Source organism: Argopecten irradians, chromosome 4, assembly GCF_041381155.1.
Source record: "Argopecten irradians isolate NY chromosome 4, Ai_NY, whole genome shotgun sequence".
NCBI lineage: Eukaryota > Metazoa > Mollusca > Bivalvia > Pectinida > Pectinidae > Argopecten > Argopecten irradians.
The window spans coordinates 35704930-35730849 of NC_091137.1; the positions used below are offsets into that span (position 1 = coordinate 35704930).

The 25920-nt window shown below is 35.1% G+C and overlaps 2 protein-coding genes across 2 annotated transcripts in view; one reads left to right on the forward strand and one right to left on the reverse strand.

Annotated features, from left to right (window-relative positions):
* LOC138321471 (low-density lipoprotein receptor-related protein 6-like) overlaps window positions 1-13489 on the forward strand; it is a 56080-nt gene extending 42591 nt beyond the window's left edge. Inside the window, exons 16-23 of the mRNA XM_069265198.1 lie at window positions 2406-2518; window positions 6347-6481; window positions 8017-8193; window positions 8652-8831; window positions 9276-9455; window positions 9803-9970; window positions 10729-10855; window positions 11217-13489. Coding sequence (XP_069121299.1) covers window positions 2406-2518; window positions 6347-6481; window positions 8017-8193; window positions 8652-8831; window positions 9276-9455; window positions 9803-9970; window positions 10729-10855; window positions 11217-11592 — 1456 coding nt within the window. The 3' untranslated portion in view covers window positions 11593-13489. The remainder of the gene's footprint in view (window positions 1-2405; window positions 2519-6346; window positions 6482-8016; window positions 8194-8651; window positions 8832-9275; window positions 9456-9802; window positions 9971-10728; window positions 10856-11216) is intronic.
* A 3671-nt stretch (window positions 13490-17160) lies between these two features.
* LOC138321475 (arylsulfatase J-like) overlaps window positions 17161-25920 on the reverse strand; it is a 42560-nt gene continuing 33800 nt past the window's right edge. Inside the window, exons 2-8 of the mRNA XM_069265201.1 lie at window positions 23846-24032; window positions 23200-23375; window positions 22198-22309; window positions 21637-21732; window positions 20968-21211; window positions 20690-20841; window positions 17161-19398 (exon numbers count right to left, since the gene is read on the reverse strand). Of these exons, the coding sequence (XP_069121302.1) occupies window positions 19121-19398; window positions 20690-20841; window positions 20968-21211; window positions 21637-21732; window positions 22198-22309; window positions 23200-23375; window positions 23846-24032 (1245 nt within the window). The 3' untranslated portion in view covers window positions 17161-19120. The remainder of the gene's footprint in view (window positions 19399-20689; window positions 20842-20967; window positions 21212-21636; window positions 21733-22197; window positions 22310-23199; window positions 23376-23845; window positions 24033-25920) is intronic.

Sequence of the window (25920 nt, forward strand, 5' to 3'; positions counted from 1 at the left end):
AGAAATCATTTTTAGATATAGAGGAAAGTAAAGTGCGAATTGGTCCCATCTTAAATTTCTCAAAATTATAATTTTTCATTTTTAAATGCCTTTTATTTGTCCAAACCAAATAAGAAACATATAATAATAGCTGCTTGAGTTTAGCCCATTAGGTGTTTTGACATACACAAAATACTTATTATAAATAGATTCCTCATCCAAATTCACTATAACCAAAATTAACAATTCACGATGATTGTCACAAATAATATTATTTCACAACTTGTACCACAACCTTAATTAAAACATAGTTGTGATGTCATTTATTGTTGTTTCTGTACTTTAACTCCCGGATTATGGAACCATTACCTGTAACTGTCATATATATGTTACCTTTTACTGTCTTATAATGTGCCTCTAATATAAGACAGTCACTTATAAGACAGTAAAAGGCACGTTATTGGAGAGTTACACAATACGGGTGAGTATATGTCTCCGGGCATAATCCCATAATTATGTTAACACACAACCCACCTGCAGGAATATTCCATAAATTTTAATCCAAATTACGAAAAAATCCCACACAATGAATGTGAAGAGAATTTAATCCTTTATTGATGCAGAATTAAACACATCCACTTAATTTCTGTATATATCCCAGATCGATTTTTCCTCCTTATTTAGAATTCACCACTTAACACTTATCTACAGGATTAACTCCAACTTCCGCTTTCTGAAAAACTTGTTGTTTTTGTACACCACTTTTGATTTTAAATTTCCCAATCATCTACACTGTAGTATTACACTTATTTTGATATTTTTCAACAAATTGAAGAATTCCACTAAATTCCATTGGCTTGTTGAATGAAATTGGAAATAAACTGCTATATGCGATCATTTTAGCAAGACGCTTTTAAACAAACGCTTAATTGCAAGTCTAGTTTCATATGTCATTTCTTTACCACATCAGACATTGGAAATAAATGCCCTTGTAGTAATAGAAGTCACTAAAGTCACCTTATTCAGTTAAATTAAGAAAGTAACATCCCTCCATCACTGTCGGTGGACATGGTGAAAGTGAATTTACAGATAATTGTCTAACCCAAAAGCATTCTTCATGCACTCTGTTTATGAATGCTATTCATCACATATAACACAGGCAAAGGTAATTAAATGTTGACATTGTCTATATTGGATTTGTCATGGTTGAATGCACATTGGTAGAGTTACCTGAGTTCATAGACAAAGGGAAAAAACTAGCTTTTATTAGAAATAAAAGTGTACTTTATTAACACAAAGACTTACTATGTTTTAAGTTAGAGATACGCCTCAAACTGTACAATATGTTGGAGAGTGAACAGATCTTGGCACTGACGGGCCTCGATACAGTTCTCTCTCCAACATATTGAACAGTTTTCGGCTTATCATCATAACTAAGTAAAGTGCTGCTCATCCGTCATTGGGCCTCTCTGAATAATATAATCTTACATGGGCCTGTCAGGTAGACAGGGATATTTCAACCCGAGGCTTGCCGAGGGGTGATGGTCAAAATCTTTCAATAATGCTCAATAAATTGGAAGATCTGAATATATAAAAGTGTCCAATACACAATCTTAATGCTATATTAATTATTAACGAACATTAAAAACAGAAAATGTTTGCTTTTTATCGCAAATTATTATAAAAGGATCAAACTAATTACATTGAGGGTTTCGTTGGAATGTTATCCTATTAAAATGATTATTTTCGTGTAAATAGGTAAATCTACGCTGATTTTCGACGTACACTATCTGCCAAGGGCATGTTGGAAAGTAATGTGGCGTTAATTAATATTATTAATTTATCATGCAACCATTAATGGTATTGTCGGAATACACCTACCACATAAATTTTTGCTGTATTCCGCACTAGCGGAAAACAGCTGTGTTGTTTCACGTTCGCCGATTTCATTAACTTCCTTTTGGATGATCCATTGTTTGAAAGTCGGACATGTTTGTTGAACATTATAAAACGAATATGTTAATAATTGTTACTCTGCTCAATATAGCAAACATATTTTTGATATAATGAAAATACTGAACGAACCGATGCCGATGCAGAAGTTTGATATTGATTTGCAGGAATGTTTTACGAAATACCAAATGTTTTTAATTGTGTTGTTACTAGAATGGCATCTACTTTTCAACTTTATTAGATTCTCAAGAATAATTCCAGATAAACTGTTAAAATTTAAGCCTTCAAAAATACTCAAACAGATCACGCTTGATATTTTTGCTATACTTGCTATGCAATTCGACACTTTTCCGTTGCTTTTGAATGAGTTCTCATTGACATTTCAATGGTTTCTAGCTAGAGTTGGGTTTTTTTTCCTTAAAACACAATTGTTTCCTTTATCCCATTAACTGTTTTTTATGAATTAAATACAGCAAAGTCGTAAAGATGAACCTTCACGACAAGACTGAAGCTAGCTTTATGGCGGACAACGCCGATTTTTCAATTCTCATCAACCTACATGTGTATCCTGGACAGGTACAACCAGGTGAGTAGATTGGTTTAGTTTAGTACCTGTTAACAGTCGGGGGTCAGTATCCTTTGTGAGTCTGCAGTATATTCGTGTCGTGTCTCCTTTTAATAGTGTCACTGTTGCCTTTTTATAGTGCTATCTGAATTGGTTCAGTATTATCGTAATTGTGGTTGTAATATCAAAAAATAGTTTTTAAAGTTTAGGAATACGTACACTAAGACGAAGTTTATTGGTACAAGCAAGTTTCTACAAACTAAAATGCCAAGGTGAATGTATACAAAACAGGGAATAAAAATCCGGAGGACAATGAGATAACGATCTATACTTCTACATTTGTTTATTAAGTTGGAGCATTATTATAGGCATATCACTGAAGAATCACACAACTGTATGAGGTCTTTACATTGCCTGAGGCGTAAGAATTGTACCTGCTGCCTCTATCACATGACCGTAAAAGGCGGCTGAATCTTATAATATTTTTCCTGCCTCACTTTCTTCTCCCTAACGTCTCCATTGACAACACCTCACTTTTGGCCTTTGGTTGAGCGCTCACCCCTGTGATGCAGGCTCTGGGTTCTGTCCCCTGACCGAAACACACCATAGTCTTTAAAAGTGGTGGTTTCTACTCCTGCTTAGCTCTCAGCATAAAGGGAATGCGATGACTGGGTCGCTGGTTGTTAGTATAATGTTACCAAATGGGTTATGTTGTTTGGTGTCTTCAGTGATACACCCGCACTTCATACACGAATGATATCGTATATACGGGAGGCCGTCCTTACATGACCTTGGTTGTTAATAGGACGTTGATTTAATCAAAGAAACACGCTTTACATTGCCATTCATACAGTTGTGTGACCGCGCAACGTTACATAATGTGCGTACGATGTGCGGCCTGTGCGATGTGCGGTCAGTGCGGTAGGAACGGTGTCTGGGCGATAGTTTTCGTGGTTGATATAAATTTAGGAATTCAATTTTTATTGAGTAAACATGGGAAACGATGATGGAATTTTATTGCTACTGTATTGAAGACATAGTAGATCTAAATGTGATATATAAAGGATATCTATCATATAAAAAATATTTATCACACTTTTGTCTTTGATAATGAACGTTTTGCCCGTTTGATACTATTGCTGTCTGTGCCGTCATATCATCGCCGGGCTGATATCACGTTATGACGTCATAATTTGATATCTGCCCGGGCTGCTATCACGTCATCCTGGGTTTTTTGGCCCTTCGATTAGGTTTTCGGTGCATAAGATAAGTGAGACGGCGGATAAAATATTTGATTAAAAAATAGCTCGGATAAACGTATTGAGAAAGATATGAGAAATCAAAAATAGTCTATTTCATGATGCATATGATCTGATTGGAAATTTTGTCTTAAGTAGGATCAGGTCGAAACGTGTTATGTCTTTGGTGCCGAAAACGAAGTGTCGCCATTCATATTTACAAGACAAAAAGAAAGCATTACAATCAACGACATCTTCTATCAACAAGACCTTAGACAGTTTGATAGTTTAATTTTTCCGTCGAATTCCATTCCTGTTCGTTGTAAAACTGATCATACTGAAATGAACCCGTTTATGCCAGAAATTGTTTGACATTATCAATTGATGGTTAACCTTCACCAGGATCTTAAAATTCATAATCAGAATCGTCCATTTAACCGGTGATTAAACTTATACATGCATATGTAATGAAACGTTTCCCTCTATCTCAACATTACATGGCCTATAGAACGCAATGACCAATGAGATATTGTTAATTTTATTGAAGTAGGTACTGCTCAATACATTATAATACATTTTTAAGTTTTAAAAATAATTTACTTTATTTTTTCAAAATGTGTGATTAAAAGGTTACGATATGACAATTTTGATATCGCACCCTTTATCAGCCCTTGACCTGGTATCAGCCTGCTTTTTTGTTTTGTTTTCTTTACTTGACAATTTACGTGCTTGAGGCTGCTAAACCGTGTACTGTACCGGCTGATGTGTCCTTTACAATGTTGCTGTACTACGTATTTAATACACATCTTCAAACATTGTTTTTTTTTCTATTGTTTACTTATTGTTGAAGAATATTTCAGTTTTAAAATTTGATTATATAGCTAACTAAAGCAGAGCTTTAGTAGTTATAAGTTAATTTATTATTATTATCTGAAACAAAACCACACATGGAGTCAAGTAGACTTTACTAAACTAATCCGGTAATACAGGTACAGTGGCGGTCACAGTACGCTATCAATTGAATTGAATGCTATAATACACCCCCTGGCGTTAAAGAATATAAGACTCTTTCATATGTGGATATGAAGGATAGGGATATTCTACCCGAGGGTCACAAAATGTCGTATAACCCGAGGCTTGCCGAGGTTTTTACGACATTTTGTGGTCCCGAGGGTAGAATATCCCTATCCTTCATATTCCTGTCTGAAAGCATATTTTTCTCTCACACCTCGACGTTTCATTGCAATTTTACTTCTATGATTTTCCGCCATTTTAAAATCAATTAGAAAGAAAACGGGACTGCAAGTCAATTCTCCATATATGCAAATTGCGTGATATTTTCAACTAAATTCCCGTTGCTTCTATCTCATAAAGTAAATATAGCATAGTTTCTGAAAAAAAATGTTAAAATTGTACCTAGAACTAATAATTTTGTTAATCCTGTGACGTCACGAGGCTGCATTGCATGTGTAGCCATGCAATACATCCACGGGCGACATGAATATATTGCCCTAGCTATATAGACCAGTCAGTATTTCACGTGTAGGTATGAGAGAAAATAGGTATACCTTACCTGTGACGCCTGACTGATCATCATCTCGGGTAAGGTGTCGCCTTTTTAGGTGGTGGGATTGGGAAAGAGGGAGAAAAAGGCCCTAGGCCTAGTGACCATAACGGCTGCCCTGTGTGCTTTTAGTTTACAATACATAAGCTTAAGTCATTTACGTCTAAGCTTCGGGTTCAATGTATACCTGTATCCCCACGCACATATGTACACTTTACAGTACATGTATATAAGTGTACAGACTTTAGTACCAATTGCATTGGGTATACTACATTGTACACCTGTAAATGCATCTATGTACATGTAATATGATAAAATATTGTATTTTTTGTGTATGTGTAAACACTAAAACAGATCTACATGTATGATTAACATGTCTCTTGACAAAATGAATTATATATGACATTCCACATTACTTTAATGTACATGTCATCACTTTAAGTTAATAATTATATATAATATTCTAATAAATGTACACAACTTTTTCTTTATTTCAATATAGATTTCATGTTTATATATGATATATATGGAGATCGCCCAAACCAGAAATATATATAGTATATGTATATATATGTTTCGGCCCAAACTGTCAATACAAGAAATAAATCAAAACTTAATAAATATATCAATTAAAATATGTTTCATATATTATGATGAAATATTACATGTGTAGAAACATGTTTAAACAGAAATGAAATATTAGATTTAGATATAACTAAAATGGTTAGACTCATCAACACGGTCCGTTTACGGAATGATTTCTCAAATAAGATTGACCGATCGTCCCGATAGCACAGCTGTGCGGTACGGACCGCACTGCTGCATATGCGGTGTGCGATCCGAACCGCACAGATGTGCGCACGCAGTTTTTGGTCGTTGTGAGGTCACACAACTGTAAAAAACAGTTTTTCCTGTCATTGGTGGTTTTTATCATTTCTTAAGTAGAATGACAAAAGGCTGACAATATAATAACATTGATTAACTTATTTATCTGTTATATTTATATTATGCAAGTGTTAATGCGATTTGTCAATAATTGATTATCAGTACACCCCGTCTGTGCTAACAACAATGGAGAATGCAGTACATTTTGTTTACCTTCTCCGTCAACGTCATCTTCTTACTGCGCATGTCAGGATGGTACAGATATCAAGATAGATGATCCGTATACGTGTCAAGGAGGTTTGTTTTATAGTATTAGCGCAATAATATACTGTTAAATACATACATTATTAACATAATCGTAGTTAACTATGAATTAAAAAGAAAATAAATAAAACCTCATTCTAATGAGCATTGGGCGTATTAACCATATAAGTGGAAATATATACGTATGTAAAAATGTTTATTATTGTTTATTTGTTACATATAAAGGACTTAGTCTAAACAGGTGGTTAATATGAAGAACTAGTTTGTGTTTCCATGGCAGCAAGAGGTGTATCATTATTATGTATATGAAAACCTACATTTAACTGCTACAAAGATTGAAATTTCTATTAGGTTTGTGCCATGTTTGATAAATCAAAACAAATTAAACTGATTATTTCCTTCCCGGTGTATGAAAATAAAACAAAACCGATGTTTGTCTTAGCACATTGTTGTAATATTTATTTTCACGTGACCATGTCATTTTTTTATTTTTTAAGCTGAACAAAATTAATTTATTTTTGACATATTGAGACTGTTTTGTCTATAAAAATTCCTCATTTTTAATTCAAATTCATTCATATATATATATCATATGCATATTTTTATAAAATGATAAACTGTACTTTTGAGTCAAATACAGTCACAATTCACATATCCATCTGCATATTTTATAAAAATAAAGGAGTTATAGTGATTTATGATTTCTTTTATTTGGAAAAAAGGAGACATCGAAAATTTTCAAGTAAAATAGTGTAGCAAATGTCCCTGGAATTTTATTTTTGCACAATTTTTCTATTTCAAGCTTTTCACATCAATGATAATTTGAATTTAAATAATACAACATTGAAAGAATAACACAGAATTAGCAATGTAAAAATAACTAATTTCTGTCATCAACTACGAAAAGGGGAAAAGGTTTTCTATCCATTTTCTTTCTTTCAATTCTGTAACATCCTCTAGTAAACCTCAATAGTATAAATTGTACTTATCTTTCTTTTTTACTTTTGTAATAGAAATACACATCTTACATAAGATTTTGGATGACAGGAACATGATTTCCGTTACCATCCTGGAGTTTTGAATTTGAATTGTTAATTGATGTTTATAGCTTGTATACTAATATTATTTTTATACATGGGGATTGTAATTTACCAAATATTCTCCTTTTTCAGCATTTTCACAATAATGTAATCTTATTGTCATGGCAACGCGTTGTTGTTGCTACATGTAATCAGTAAAAAAGACTTCCGGTTTACTCCCACTCTAAGGCCCCTTGCACGCTTTTACCAGGGCCTTCAAAAGTTATTTATATTTGTAATTTTTTTTTCGCAATCCTTGAACAAAGACTATATTTTATATATACAAAAGACAAATAAGAATGTTTTTATCGTTTCCATACTTGTGTGTTGCTAGCTCCAATATCACACAAGGAACTTACAAGAACAGCATTTAGATAAATCGTTGTTTCTTTCCAGTAGCATCGATTATATATATGTATATCTATAGGCATAGCCATACCGATTTGGATAGAATGTTTCATTTTCATTTTTTATGATTTTATCTTACAGTCACACGATGTGCACTTTCCATACCAAATGGTAGTTTTCGAGACCCATGTTCACGTAACTCTGGTGATGTCTGCACATTTGAGTGTAACACGGGTTATGCGAGTACCGTGGCGTCCCACACATTGACGTGTGGATCGGATGGTCAATGGGATGGATATATACAACTGCTCTGCCAGCGTGAGTAAAAAAGCACTAAGCATGTGAACATTACGTGTTTTGGTCCACAAAAATGTCAATTATATAATACAGTTAAAATAAGTAATAGAGGCAATAAATGGAAAGACATTTTCTGTCTTTATTTAAGGATTAACTTTAATAGAGTGTACGTATTCTTAAAAATCCGCAAAGCGGTTTATGATGAGAGTACACTCATAGTTTTGTGTAATTTCTCCATAACATAAAAATGAAATTAAAATTAATCCTCATAATTCTATTGACTAAAGAAATCTCTTGAACATTCCAAATTCATTCTGGGAATATTTTTTTTCGTGATATCATTACGCCGTTGTCTCAGCCAATCAGAAATGACAATACAAATGGCGACGCCATTTATTTCCTTTATGAGCTAAAAAGTAATTTTTTTAATCCAATGAAATAGCTCGTTAAACTCAAAAGTATTACATTTTATTTTTAAGGTAAAGCGTCATGCCATTCCGTCATACCGAATGGCCAGTTTGATAACACTTGCACATATTACTCTGGTGAATCGTGTGTTTTTCGGTGTGACGTCCAATTCGCCAGCAATGTAACGTCTCAGACATTAACATGTGGACAGAATGGACAGTGGAATGAAAATCTACAACTGCTCTGTCAACGTGGGTGCACAATATGTATATAATGTACATGGTCTACATTTATTTAGAAGTTCAGTCGCATAAGGTTAATAGCGGATTATTTTTTCAAAAGGCAGCATTCGAAGCTAAACATTCTTTTATTTCGTTGTTGATAAGTTGTGTCCGATTATGGGACACAAAACAATTGGTCTACATGTTATCGGAGCTGCATAACATGAACAATAGTAAGTTTAATTGAGTAAAGTTTAAAACTTTATCTTTTGCTTAATATCTATTTATATTTTATTATTTTGCTTTTTTTCAATAGTTTACAGAGTACATATATAAGGATTGATTTTTATTGCCAAATGCATTTGCATTATGAAAATAAAATAGCGCATCATTGTAGAAAATGATTCAATGCAGCTACGTCATATTGTTATAAAATCCTTAATACACATAACGATTAAATCAACTTCCATTCAGTTAAAGCATCCTGTCCATCCGTCATACTCAACGGCCAGTTCGACAACCCGTGCACATATTACTCCGGCGAGTCGTGTACTTACCGGTGTGACTCCCAATTTATTAGTACGGTAGGGTCTCAGAAATTGACGTGTCGACAGGACGGACAGTGGAATGGAAATCTACAACTACTCTGTCAACGTGAGTATAAATTGTGTATACATGATGTACCTCAAACCAATAATTTTATTAGATTAACGTTTACAAATGTAATAGAATATCGAACCGAGAGGGAGCAGTCGGAGACAAATGTTCATTATTTTCGATTTTATAATCAGATTTTTCTTGGATACGAAGCACAGGACATTCTGTCCAAAAAGCAACGGACGTGTATTTGGATACCCACACCTTTTTTGAAATTATAATAGAAAGAACATTAAGCTATGAGAGAAAGAAGTCATGTGATGTTATTGAATTTTATTATTATTATTTTTACTGTTTGACATGAAATGAATATAGAATATCTTACTATGAACTGTTCACGACAGGGAGGATATCTTGTCCGTCCGCCATATCCGACGGAAAGTTTGACAACACGTGCTCGTATTTCTCCGGTGAATCGTGTACATTTCGGTGTAACTCTCAGTCCACCAGTACTGTAATAACTTGTGGACAGGATGGACAGTGGAGTAAAAATCTACAACTGATCTGTCAGCGTCAGTACACTTGTTTTATTATTAATGATTATCTTTGGTCGATGTAACCATTATTGAGCGAAATTAAAATGCTATAATTGCTTTATTATTTTTCTAGATTCGTTTACATCTTGACACGGGTATCACTTTGTAAATTCTACTTTATGATAATAGTGTTTATATGATATTTTTAAGGGTTGAATTGCAAAACAAAAATTATAAATAGTGAGCATTAAACGCGTTAATTATATGCATCAGTACATTTTTGCGTATAACTACAGGTACACCGTAGCTTCATGTTCAGGATACCGGCAACTGAATGAAATTATACGCCTAGATGCTCAAAATATATTAAATAAGATCCACCCTTCTATGCTCAGTACTTCGTACCGTAACAAAAGGAGTTGTTTATGTATAATGAAGTGAAATTAACGGTATGTTAGTCGGGATTTCGGGAATAATCATCAAACCTATTCATTCTTTCCTGGCTTCAGATACTTAGTGGATCATATTCTAGTTCTTCTATTTGCCTATTGTGTTTATATTAAAAGTTTAAATATTAAGATATTAACGTTAATATAGAGTATATTAACGTGTGGACTGGATGGACAATGGAATAGATTACAACAGCTTAAATATCAGAATGGCTGTCTATAGGATGAATGATAATTTTGGAAAGATCGATGTTATTTTGATAGATATGATAACGTCCCACTCTATTTTATCAACGATATGTTATAATCATAAAAATATTAAAATTACTGCCATTTTATTTGCAGCTGAATCCAACACCGCTGCTAATTCTGTCGACAACGAGGTTGACGTTACAAAGATGGCGGTATATATAGGATCTGGACTTGTTGCCTTGGCCATGATTTTGACAACATGCGTTTTGATACTAAGAAGGTAAGATATGTTTAATTGATTGGTAGTTGCTAGCTCGAACTTTCTGGAGAAAGGCGGTTGTTTCTTTTTTTTAACTACAATCAGTATTCTACAAATATGCTGTTATATAACAACGGTTAACACAACTGCCATTAAAAATTACCAATAGTTCTGAAACGAACTTTAGTTGCGTCGCTGTTTCATAATCATATTGGAGGTGAATGAGGAAAAATTATCATTATTATCTGAAAATTTAATCTTGTTAACAAAAATAAATCTTAGCGTGGAATATTAACACAAATGACCTCATTGTATTTAATGTCTGATTTATCATTTGACGTAGATAAACTTAACAGAAGCCAAATTCATTCATTAACAACAGATGTCGCTCTACTCGTCCATCCGTAACACGGAGTGAACCGAACGTATATTATACACCACATCAACCAGCACCTCCTCCACCAGGGGCTGTAGCATCAGGAGTTGTTAACCCCTGCATGTATAACATAGAATCACCAGAGAAAATGGCGGGTCTACCCACTATGGCAGCTCCTACCCCACCCTACTCGGCAAGACCAGATTCTACTTATGATACAATACCTGCTATTCAGAATATCTACGAGGACCCAGCTCCGCCTTACGAGGAGTTATCACCAATACAGCGTGGTCCATCGGCAACATCAGAAGCATCTATGATATCTGCACAACTGCAAGGCCAAGACTCTGATTATTTGACCCTGCTTCGAATTCAGAAGTGAAAACAAACATTTCTACCATCTTTGACAGTGATAAGGTATTTGTACACGGAAGGTCAGAATCACCTATGTTTCTAAACCTACTAACAGTCATATCTACACCGACAGAGAACTTCCACGTTTTGTATTTTCTTGGAGTCTGAACAACTTAGAACCACCATTATGAATATAATCAATCAACATCAATTCATCGATCAGGCATTTAATTTGTCGCAAATATTATTACCAAGCTTGCTCGGGATTTCAAATTCACAAACTGTAAAATTTTCGCTAATAACGCGGAGACCTTTTCACCGCGAAAATTTCCACTGTGCTTACAATGTTTGAATTGAATTAGACATGTGTTAAACGAATTTCCAAATATTTTATTGACAGAGATGCTATATATGTCATTGAACATTGTATGAATTGTTTCAAAACGTGTAGATTCTAATATATATCAAGAAATAGTTGCACTATTACTAATATTGTAAATATGGGTCAAGTAAGTAATATCAACGGATGTTTTCCATATAAGACTGGATCCTTATAGACATATGTCTGTATAATACGTCCTTAATATGTAACTCTATTTGTTCTTTTGATGTCTTGACAAAGGGGCAGATCGCCTCGAAAATTCGACAATATTTTGTCCAGACTGTTAGAATAACTTCATTGCCCTATAATATTGTATATACACTTTCAGAAACTGATTGAATTTGATAGGAAACGTTAAAGATTTTCCACTGCCGACAGAGCAATAACGATACCTATCATATGAACAGCGACTGATGTTTAATCGTGTGTATATGTATATGTGTGTGTATGTGTGAATGTCTGTATTTAACACAAAATTATGTATTTTGCTTTTGGTACATGCGTAATCAGTACTTTCTATATAGGACATAGTGCCATGATTTTTTTTCGGGACGCAATTAATTATTTTTTAAATTTTTATCTAGATAAAATTAGAAACTCGAACTTTTTTCAATGATGGTAATGATGTAAAGTAGGTAAATTTTGTGACAGAAGAAAATACTAAATCGTCTGCTCCAGTTTTTGATAGAGAAAAATACTATACGGCAGCGAAAATATACATATATACATAATTATTATATATACAGTGTATATTGGCAAATGCTATATATTGTGTACTCATATTTGATCATATTATATCTTTTTGTATCTCTTTATTAAGAATATGATTTGACTGTACCTGGTTTAACCTGTCATCTGTCTGAAGCAGACATTTTCGTCGCTGATCGCTTAATATACCGTACTATGTAAACAGACTTTTTGTAAATTTCGCGATTTTAATTTCAAAACACGTTCGCGGACAATAATTTTCGCGGAATAAAAGAATATTAGAATGTCCGCACAATATTTATTGGGTAAATATTAACTTGTGGCATAATCTTTCGCAGATTCAGTTGGATCGCGAAATTCGCAAAAGTAAATCGCACGCGAAATTAAGTTGGTTAACAGTAGGTTTTACTGTACATCTGTGTATTGTTATGTCAAAATTAATGTTGAGTTCTGATTTACATTTTTGAAATTAAAACCTATCTATTCTTAATGTTACAAATATTACTCACAATTCTTAAAATGATGGCAACAATTGGTCCTGAATAACATAGTTAAAAAATTTTTGCTTGATTTGTCAGTGCAAAAATTACAACACATGTATGTTAAAATTGCAATGTTGTACAGGTATGAACTATACTATTTTGGTATACTCATTTTATTTGTTTATTAGTAGGTTCACTTTTTTAATATGTTATAATCACAGACAAAAAGAAAGAGAAACATATAGTTTATACATTTGTATAGTATATAGTATAACAATGTTGATGTGCCTATCTTAACATATTTATGTTGTGAAAAATACTTTGTTAATTTTCTACAGTTTCCTTTGTTTTTTGTTTGTTTGTTTGTTTGAGTTTTACGGCCCATCGACAACTAAGGTCATTTAGGGCCAAACTACAAGTCATGCATTAATATCAGGATAAAAGATCACGGTAAGAAAAGGCAAGTAAGGACTAAAACACATATTGTAAACGTTTATTTGATAAAAAAAAAAAAAAAAAAAAAAAGTTTTGCATGGGATAAAATAGTTTTGGCTAAAACACATGAGAAAACTCATGCACAATGTTGATGAAACGATGAAATATTGAGTTGATACGATGTATGATGATGAGAAAACGTTCATATTTTGCTTAAAATACCAATCTCTTTGAGATAATTAAAAATACGATTATGTCTCACGGCATGAAACAAAGTGTACATGTCGGAGACATCGTAGTATTTATCTCGTATGTGTTTAAAATCAATACAATGCAATAAAATATGCTCCACTGTGAGAGGAGTATCACATGCATGGCATGTAGGAGGATCCTCCCCTCTCAATAGATAGGAATGTGTCAAATATGTGTGTCCAGTTCGGAGCCGAGAGAGAACAACTTCCTCTCTGCGGTCTCTACGACTGGACAGTTTAAGATTAAGTGTAGGTTGTATTTTAAACAGTTTATTGTTTGTTTCGGTAGACCACCTTTGTTGCCAATGGTGTTTGATGGCTGACTGAATTGAAGGTTTGATGTCCGTGTATGGTAGTTTCAAATGTGTTTGTGCTAGGCGAAGAGCAGTCTTAGCTGCTTTATCAGCGTGTTCATTCCCCTTTATGCCCACATGACTGGGAATCCAGAGATAAGTAATTTGAGTTTTAGAAGATAATCGAAATGTTCGGATTAAAAGATTTTGGATTAGAGTATTTCTAGGGCTTCTTGATTTCAAAGCCTGAAGAACCGAAAGAGAGTCTGAACAGATGATTGCCTTTTCAATGCGGTGTTCTTCGATGTGGTCAAGAGCCAGACCGATAGCACAAGCTTCCGCAGAGAAAATGGAGGCAACATCTGGAAGTCGGATAGAGGAACAGTGATTAGATGTACAGCATGCTGCCGCAACTTTATCACCATCTTTTGAGCCGTCAGTATATATCTTAATATGATCAGGGAAAGTCCTGATGCACTCCCGAAAGGAGGATTTATGTTCTTCGGGTAATGCACTGGACTTTGCCCTCTCATGCAAAGATAAATTGATATCAGGTGTTTGAATGAGCCATGGTGGTACATCCGATATGGTGTACTCGTCAATGGTGTCGAAATTTATATTTAGTTCCTGCAAAAACTTTGAAATTCTGATGCCAAATGTTGGTATGAGCTTTTGATTTTGTCTGAATATGTCCTGGTGTTGTGGATTAAATACAAGATCGAATGCGGGGTTTTTGGGATTGGATTTCAGTTGAGCAGCATACTGTAAAAATAATTTCTTTCGTCGATCGTCTAGAGATGGCTCAGGGGTAGCTTCCACATGGAGACTCTTCACAGGTGTTGTTCGAAAAGCTCCAAGTGCGAGACGCAGTCCCTGATTCTGTATAGGGTCAAGCATCTGTAGATAGGAGCTGCGAGCCGATCCATAGACAATAGAGCCGTAGTCAAGTTTTGATCTAATAAGTGCCCGATAGATACGTAGAAGCATTTCACGGTCTGCACCCCAATCAGAATGGGAAAGAACTCGTAGAATGTTCAGCGCCTTCGAGCACTTATCCTTCAGATGTTTGATATGTGGAACAAAGGACAGTTTCGAATCAAATATTAGTCCAAGAAATTTAGTTTGTTCAACTACTGGAATTTTAATTCCATTGAGTGTGAGGTCAGGATCATTGTGCGGTTTTCGTTTTTGACAGAAGTGCATACAGACAGTTTTTGATCTTGAAAATCTAAAGCCATTTTCGTCAGCCCAATTTTGTAATTTGCCTAAACATTGTTGTAGTTGTCGTTCTATAGTGTGCATGTTTTTTGATCTGTAACAGATCAAGAAATCATCCACAAATAGAGACCCTTCCGTAGATTGGCCAAGACATTTAGTTATGCTGTTAATTTTTAATCCAAAAAGTGTGACGGACAGGATACCACCCTGAGGGACGCCCATCTCCTGTGTTTCTGTTTCTGAATAAGTTGAACCCGTTCGAACTTTGAAATGCCTGTCAGATATAAAATTTGAAATAAACTTTGGCAAATTACCACGTATACCGATATTATGGAGATCGTTCATGATTCCATATTGCCAAGTTGTGTCGTATGCCTTTTCAAGGTCAAAGAATACGGCCACAAGATGTTCTTTCTTGGCAAATGCTTCTCGTATAAATGTTTCTAGTCTAACTAAGTGGTCTACCGTTCCCCTGCGGTTTCTAAAGCCGCTTTGCAGAGGACTTAAAATATTGTTTGATTCCAGGAACCAAACTAATCTCGTATTTATCATACGTTCTAAAGTTTTACAAATACAACTCGTCAATGAAATAGGACGATAGTTATTGGCATCAGTAGCATCTTTCCCGGGCCTCGGAAGGGGTATAATAGTAGATTCCTTCCAAGACTCGGGAATTTTGCCAGAAGAGTACACTTTATTAAATATAGTTAAAAGACATTTTAGTGAAGATTCTGGTAATTGTTTTAAAAACATATATGGAATTTCGTCTGGTCCAGCTGCCGAGTCCTTTGATTTCTCAAGGGACTCGAGCAATTCTGGTATCTCGAAAGGCCTATTGTAACTTTCACTATTGGAGGATTTAAAATTAAGACGTCTCTTTTCCTTTTCTTTTTTAAATTTTTGAAATTTTTTGGAATGATTTTTGCTGGATGAATTTTTAGCAAAATTTTTGGCAAAGGCGTCAGCTATTTCGGATTTTGAAGAAAATATTTTATTTTTGTTAATGAGGTGGGAGGATGGTGTCGCTTTTCTTTTCCCACTGATTTTACCAATCATTTCCCAAACTTTCTTCGAGGATGTATTGGAATTAATTTTTGAGACGTACTCTTTCCAAGTACCTTTTCTTGTCGGATTTGATAGACCTTCGAGCTTTTGCTCTCCAAATTTTAAAATTGTTATAGTTTGAGACGGTTGGCGAAGCCAAGTACCGCCTCAGAGCGGAATTTCTACCAGATCTATTGATAAATGAATCATTTGAGAGACGAAACTTTGTAGGTTTTGGCACGGATTTTGGTATGGTTTTTGTAGCGATAGAAGTGAGCGCTTCTGTGAAAATTTTAATGGGGTCATCGAGGTTCAAAAAATTATCCGCGATGAGCTCCTCGGCGCATAAGGTTTTAAACTGAGCCCAATCCGCTTTATGTAAATTCCAACGAGGAACCGGCTCCTCAAGTTTTGGTGACCCTATGTTTTTTAATATAATTGGAAAGTGATCGCTTCCACAAAGGTCATCGTTGACCCTCCAATCATAATCCAGAAGAATTGATGGATGGCATAACGATAGATCAATGTGTGTAAGCGAGCCAGAGGCAGGGTGTAAATATGTTGGGGCATTGGTGTTATAAAGACATAAGCTGTTTTTATCAATAAACTCTTCGATACGTCTAACTCTACAGTTTCCTAAAGTTTTTTGTCTTGGTTTTGTTTTTCCGTAGCTTTTACAGGAACTGCGATTTAAAAAATCTACTTAGATCTTAATTACCATCCATGATTCAGTAATATGCATTGAAAAAAACACATAATAAAAATTATAACAATATCCAAATGAATGGTGATTTATATATTTTATTGTGGAAAAGTGTGAATGCTGAAAATATATAGACAATCAGTCATTTCATGTAAAGAATGAAAAGACTGGAGAGGAAAAAAATCGAAATTACATAAACAGAACATCATCCCAATACTGAGCTTCAACAATGTTCCTAGGTAACATTACATAACAAATCGACAACGAATTGTAAATATTTGACAACATAATTTGTGATGAGGCGATTAGGTAACAATTTTTTGTTGGTTTGTTTGTTTGATTAATTAACAAGCCGTTCCGATTAATGATTTGAAGATGGAACGGTGAAGCTCGGAAAACACAACGAATACATTTGATTTACATTTGAATAATAATATGCATTTTAATATGAGCGATATGTAGAGACATTGGATTAAGACACTTCAAGTTTCTGGATTTCAATGTTCAAAAATGGAATGTATAAGAAATATATATTTTTGCATTAGTATTTCACGATATCATGTGTAATACCCGTATCATAATCAAGCAGCGAGACACTAGTAACAAATATCACAAGACGACCATACAGCTGCAGGCAGTGGCATGGGGGGTTAGGATGTCGATATTCATTATTTGATAACACCATAAAACAAATATCGCACTTAAAGAAGGCTAATGTGGTTAAAATGACGTCGACCGATATCCAAGATATACCTGTATCAGTGTTAGATTAGGAAAATCTCGTTTGAACAATAGAGATGTTGTGCCTTGTCCCAATCGACGACGTCATCAGTAAGAAGTTGACGTCCAATAATTAAGCGCTTCACGCTAACAAAAGATGGAAACAAAACGTGTGAAAGTTCACAATGTTAATCAAAGGCAATGAGAAATCAAAATTACAGGATTATTTAACGGAAATGGACAATGACAATGTATTGAAGTGTTTAAAGTTCTTTTGGTCGATGTTTCACATTTTGTATAGGTATGTACATGTAATTCCTTCAAAAAAGACTTCGACAGGATAACTTCGTTACATAGTCCGTAATTGATCCACAACAGAAGATATCCCCCTCTGCTTACCTAATAAAAGTGTATTGAAGACCAAATATCTTTTACGTGTTAGGTCAAACTGAGTAACTAATAACATGTCTACTTTGTTTGATTAGGTAACATGCTTGATATGTATCATATCTAATAAATATAACAAAGAATAGCTCGACAAACAAACCACATAATGATTTGTCCAATTGTACATTGTTATTAAATAATTACAATGCCAATCGTAAGTAAATACATTCACAGATCAATTTATTAAAGAAATTGAATTTATAAAATACTTTAAGTACAATCAATGAAGTTTAATAAGACTAATAAAAAAACACCAAAAAGATATTTATAATTTCAAGTCTTATGTAGATGCTCATCACCAACAAATACATTTGTCATTATAGAATACAATGTACAACAAACAGCAAATTAAATTACATATACCTTTCATTATTTTTTATAATCTATTCATCGAGTTAGTCCAACTAGTCCGTGATGTTCTTTCATAATTTGTTCAATAATATTATTACAATATTACAAAATCTATAATCTTTCTCGGGAATTGTCATTTTAAAGCCATTTTGTTTGAGATTCTTGTTAAAAAGTTACTGAATATAACAGAAAATAGCTATAATAAACAAACAAATGCATATACATAACAATGAACAACAAAACACAAAATGAACACTCCTGAAAGAAATGATATGTAATGCATTGCCAGTCTTATAATATTACACAACCTTACCGAATCTTTATCAATTAGTACGCCAGCATTTCATGCCATCTCGTTTTAACAAGCATTAATGTTACATTTTAGCAATAGATTTTTTTCATCCCTTGCTTCACATTCACACTATACGTGCCCAGCACATAAAGCATACGAAAAATTCAGATCATTTTCAACTAAAGTTAGATCATTTTCGACTAAATTGTATTAATATATCCAAATTCAGTCTACGTTTCCCATGGCCCCCACCAACCATCATGGCGTTCGGGGTTAGAGTTGGGGTCCCAAGGAGGGTAGACACAGGGTACTGACGTAAGGTTAAACTCCTGTAGCTTAGTCAGCAACTTCATCACCATGCCTGGTTCCTGTGACGATAGGTCCATCCGCTCCACGGGGTCCTTAGCAATGTTGAACAGCCACAGGTTCTTTGTGGAATCATCACCATCAATGTCTATACCCATGATGTTGTCCTCAGTAGTGGGTACTGGTACCGAACTCCCATTACCTAAAGTATACATACACATTATTTGTTGAAGACGTTTGATCTATCCTATAATTTACGTTCAATTGAATCCATGTCTATGATTATAAACCACGCATTTGCCGATTAAGATGCGAGTATAACAAAGTTTGTTGTTCAACTAAACTGATGTATTTCAGATGTTATATGTTGATTAAAGTGAATAGTCGGGCAAAGAAAATCAGTCTAAATGTGTTAATTGGCCTTCCAAGAGTTCTCACATATTAATACGACGGTCAAGTTCTGCTTAGTTTCTCAGTTCTGACCATTATAGTAAAAGAAAAGTTGAAAGCATTGAAAGCGAGGCTGCGTGGAAATGTAACCACGGACATAGTGAGCCGGGAGGACGTTTTAGAATTTCCCTACTTCAAATTAGTTTCTTCGTACGCAGACAGATTTTGACGAGAGATTTTATTTTTCCATTTCATAAGAAATTATACTGGATAAATTCACACCATTTTTACCGACTTTAGCTATCCTTGCCCGACTGTTCACTTTAAAACTAGTAAGTATCATAACCATGGCATGATATCGCGAAAACAGGAGGGCAACTTTCTAGGAAGTTATGACAAGTATTCAGACATTGTTAAACCTCTACCTTCAGATCACTGAAGGTGTTTTGGCAAAGGACTCCAAAATTTAACTTAAGATTTTATTTAAGTCATTTAATGATGCTACGACGCCGACAGCATCAACGATACTCATCATTTGAACATTAATTGGTGTTCAATCTTGTATATAGATGTTTAATTAGCACAAAACATAAAACAACAAAAACTAATTTTGCTTCTTATGCATACAGAATCAGTTCTTCATTCCATAGAGGACATTGAGTTACGAAATTCTTCAGGACGCACTTAATAATTTTTAATATTTTTATCTTGAAGTCAAATAAGAAGCTCAAACTTTTCCATGGACGTAGTAATGGTGTAAAGTAAGTAACTGAAGAAAAATACTAATTCGCCTGCTCCTGTTGAACATCTTTAAGGTCATACAGGAAGCGCAGCAACTACGCCCTTCATAATTAGATTTAATTAAGCCACAATTTATTACCATAAATTAATACATAATTACAAATCAATGCAAAATATTGCAAATTAAGATATTTTTCATTATTAAAATCAGTTAAAAATATCCATTAACACATCTTATTATGTACCTGGTACCATTAAATATCATATAGAAACGACACAAATCTCAAATTTAAAATGTAATGCTAGCACAAATCAAAACGCCTGATTTTCTTACCAATCTTACTATATATTAAACTAAATACCTGGGAAACCTGTGACCAACTTCCAGTCTCTCCATCTAATAGCGGCCCTATAACGGTTGTCGAACGGACTTCCCTCGAGTCGGTCTCCCACCGGCTTTGTCAGTGGATCTATGTTATGTAGCACAGTGTCTCTTGGTCCCTTAGCCCCTTCACTAATAAGAAAGTACAGAATGATGAGGTTTTTGAAATGGTCTTGAAACACCATGAATGAGGATAAAATAGAGTATTAATTTAGCAAGTCATTTTCGTAATTATATTTCGTAATGGTGTATTCGTACCTGATTGTTTTCCATTGATCAAATCCGTCGAGAGGCTTAGTGTCGTTGAGATATCCTCCAGCTAGTCCTACTAATGTCGGGTACCAATCTGTTACATGCATCAGTTCAGAAGACAATCTTTGTTTCTTCTGTATCATATTTCCGTGTACAAATCCTACACCGTGCATTCCTCCTTCCCAAAGGGATCTCTTCCAGCCCCTAAGTGGCCAGTTGTTCCCTCCAGCTAATATCTCTCCTCCATTGTCTAAAAAAGGAATAAAAATGGGTGATCAATGGCAAACATTGGCTGGTTAGTTAATTAGTAATATTAACGTCCTATTAACAGACAAAGGAACTTAAGGACGGCATCCCCTGTATGCAATGTGTTTGTGTTATTCTGAATATTTTTGGAGGCTGTAGTATGGTCGAGTTATCCCTCTTTGCAGTAGTTTAAATTGTTGCCCATTTATTGCGCTATCTAACTGGATCATACCACGAGAGACCTAATGAATGCAAACATTGTCTTGGGAGGAAATCTGTCATATCACAATCTTCAGCATGACTTGGTCTTGAGCGATATACATATTTTTCAAAGTATGATTGTCGACTTCTAAGTCACATGGTAGGTAGCAATTCCTGATTAAAATTTAATCTTAAACAAATTAAAAGTGCTGGCTCCAAATTACAAACCTGTAGAGAAGACCATGATAGTATCGTCCCACATGCCTTTGGCCTGAAATGCTGCTGTGATGTTACCTATAGCCTCGTCCATAGCTGACACCATACCTGAGGTATAAATGAATGAAAAAAAATATACAAAATCTAATTTGTTAATTTTTTTTTAAATTATTGTAGAATCATTTTCTCCGTCGACATGTATATGGTATTGCACTGTTTATTAAGTTTGTTTGTTGGTGTTTCACGACCCATCGACAACTAAGGTCATTTAGGGCCAAATTACGCGTCATGTAGCAGGACAGAAGACGAGTAATGGTTGTATCTAAAAGATAACGATAAGACATAGCCAAGCAAGAACTAAAAACCAGATTGAAAAGTTTGAATTTATATAAAAAGATTGTATGAGATTAGATATTTGTTTATTTAGAAAAACACATTTGATAAAATGTCTTGATGGAGATAAGAAGTACATTCATCAAATTATATCAATATTTGTAACATTTGGTTTTGTGAATATTTACGATTTTCAATCTTCAGAATAGCCCTAGACAGGTAAATCCTGGCCTGTCTTACCTGCATATATCCGTCTATTGTAGTTTTTGATGTGAGCATACTTGTCTGAAAACCTTGAGGGGACTTGTAAGGGTGAGTGGACAGCCTGGAACGCCAGGTAAATGAACATTGGCTGAAATAATATAACAAAAAACATATTTAGAAAATTACAGCACAACGAATGTTAAATACTTGATTGACATATTCGCAGATTTCTAGAAATACGCTAATTCTTTGGAAATACCTTGGAAGATCCTTATAGACCTGTAACTTCCTGTTATACGTCACTGTAATCAATTAAAAAAAACTTTTCTTAGTCATTGATACATGGAGGCTCACATATCGACAACATGGTACACATGATTACCTCTGAAAGGAATCTGAAAAAAGACATATGATAAGCGAAGAAGAAAGAATCAGAAAAGCAAAAGGTAATGGTTTGTTTGTTTGATTAATTAACGTCACGTAAGGACGGCCTCCCATGTATGTGGTGTGTAGAGCGTGTGAAGTGCGAGGTACATGTTTTGGGAGACTGCGGCATATTCATATTGTTTCTTCTTGTAAAGTGGAACTGTTGCTGCATGCCACCGAAGACACCAAGTAATACACCCCACCCGGTCACATTCTACTAACAACGGGCGAACCAGTCGTCCCACTCCCTGTATGCTGAGCGCTAAGCTGGAGCAGAAACTACCACTTTTACTGACTTTGGTGTGTCTCGGCTAGGACAGAACCAAGAGCCTACCTCACAGGGGCGAACGTTCAACTCGGGGCCAAAAGTGAAGCGGTGCCAAGGGAGGCATTAGTTAAGATAAAGTCAGTTAGGAAGAAGAGAAAATATCCTAAATTTAGTCGCCTTTTACGATCATGCAATAGAGGCAGCGGGTACAATTCTAATGGCCTACCTGCAGGGCCAGAAAAAGGTAATGGTAACGAAATGATGAAAGATTAAAACAGTTGAATATCTACGTACCGAGCAAAATCAGTGGTAAAGCTGAAATGTTTCACAAATATTTTACTTACCTTCGTTGAATTGTAGTTGTTGACCATATTTATCACGTGATCATTGTACATCTCAGTAGAGTATGTCTGTGGAACTGGGTCAACTTCCTCTTTGTTGTTTCTTAAATCCTTTCCACAAAAGTCTTTTCCATAGCATAGAATTTTGGTGTAGTAGTCTTCACTTCCAGCCAAATAACCTATTATTTATATATAGATATAAAAGAAACCCTTGTCTGTTTTTGAGCCTAAAAACGTAACAGAATGTTACAATAATTTGACTGCATAATCATGCTCTTGGAATCGGCAGGCTTTTGATACGGGTGAGTACAAGCTTAAGTGTCTCATAAAGTATGGAAATAATAAAAATAACAATGCTTTGCTTAAGTATGATAATGCCACTGATACCGAAATTATAAGTACTGGTCAGCATAAAAATGTACATACGAAACATCACCTTATCATGCATATATACAATATGTAGCTACTTGAAAGCTACAGATAGATCATATTTGGAAGGTTCAGTTAAAAAGAGCTAAAAGCTAAGATATGACAAGAAAATGGCATCTAAATTCCGTATTACCAATCGCCTCAAATCTGCTTGCATGATTTCGTACTGAAAAGAATCAAAACAAAACGTTTTTTCATCCAGGATAGGAATAGCAATTACCATAAAACGTGTCAAATCCTCTGTTGTTAGGGAGATACTTGTCCTTGTAGAAGCCAAGGTGCCATTTCCCCACGGCATGGGTAGAGTATCCAGCCTGTCGTAGCTTTTCGGGTAGGATAGGGATGTCGGCTGGCAAGGCGTTTGGTTGGGGTGCCCAGATTAGACTGTGTTGTAGCCCCGTATGGATCTGTGAATAATTACATTAAATCAGGGTATGCTACAGAATGGTGTGACTGTGTAGATATACGTGAATGCTTCAGTATTATTTTGGACATTTAAAGATGCTCCACCGCCGACAGACCATAAATGATACTCATCATTTGAACACCAATTGGTGTTTAATCGTGTATATATATGTCTAACTAAAACAAAAAAATAATATAAAATAACTTATTTTGCCTTTGGTGCATGCGCAGTCAGAACTTCATTCTATGTAAAAAACAGTGCCTCGGAATTTTTTTATCTTTTTTTTTTATCTTGAATTAAAATTAGAAGCTCAAACTTTGAAATGGTGGTAATGGTATAAAGTAACTTTTGTAACTGAAGAAAAATACCAAATCGTCTGATCCTATTTTTGATAGTGAAAAAATACCATTTGTCAGCGGTGGAGCATCTTTTATGTTTCACTTTTATTTAAGTGAATTCAGAGATATCTGATAACAGTTTGTAATATACAGCGGCCAGGCTATACAACGGAGCAGTCGTCGATTCAAGAGAAGGGCGCGGTGAGATGATGATAAACTACTGTACGTATAACATATTTATCAGTAAAACATTTCACACATTCAATGATGATGAGGCGCCGGATCAACACGGAAGCTTTCCGAGAAGGTTTAGGTATAATAGTCTAGCAACAGCGAAACAAAATATGTAGGGCAGAGAAGTACAGTGCAAACTCTCATACCTTGTTTGTTTATTTGATTATTTTAACGTACTGTTAATAGCTAGGGTCATAAAAGGACGGCCTCCAATATATGCGGTGTATTGCGTGCAAAGCGTGTGTTTTGGGAGACTGCGGTATATTCGTGTTGTGTCTTCTTGCATAGTGGAACTTTTGTCCTTTTTATAGTGCTATATCCCTGAAGATTGCCGACAAAGACACGCCTCATGCGGTCACATTATACCGACAACGAGCGAACCAGTCGTTCCACTCGCGGTATGCTGAGCGGCTGGAGCCACTTTTATTGACTAAGTGCGTCTCGGCCAGGTAACAAATTCTAGAGCCTACCTCACAGGGGCAAGAGCGCTCAACAAAGGGCCAAAAAGTGAGGTGATGTCAAGGGAGACGTTAGGAAAAACTAGAGATCCCAGAGGGATCTTGGCGCCCACCAAAGAATGATCTATGTTTGACAATGGAACGAGGATCTTTTCCATGCTTTTCAAACTTTTTCAAACATACTACAGTGTACATATAAAATTTCAGACTGATCGCTTAAGTACTTTCTAAGAAATAGCGGTAACAAACTTCAACAATGAAATCCAAGATGGCGGCCGGTCGGCCATATTGTTGACCCATCAGTCCCAAAAGGCATTATGCACATCTAGGGCCCTAGTGGAACCTATACATATGAAATTTGAGTTTGTTTGTTTGTTTATTTGTTTGATTTATTAACGTCCTATTAACAGCTATGGTCATGTAAGGACGGCCTCCCATGTATGCGGTGTGTTGCGTGTATGTTGTGAGAGGTGAGTGTACTGGGAGACTGTATTACAGTACTTAATGCGTCTAACATTCCCTCGAAACGAACGCGAAACGCAAAACGCAAACGAAATGTTAAACGAAAACGAACGAAAACGCAAACGAAAAACGAAAAACGCAAACGAAAAACGAATAGCTTAAAACGAAAAACGCGTTTCGTTAAGCGCTAAACGCAAAACGAAAAACGCAAACGAAAAACGAAAAACGTAAACGAAGTGAAAGCGTGACCGGAAGACCAGAATGCAATCATAAATGTCGATCGGGACTTCGGTAGCTTAGTGATCCGGATTCTGAAAGCGATGTCTATTTTACGTTCGCAATTTTGATTTAGTACGATTTATCATTATGAAAAATATATCTTGTCTTAGAAAATATG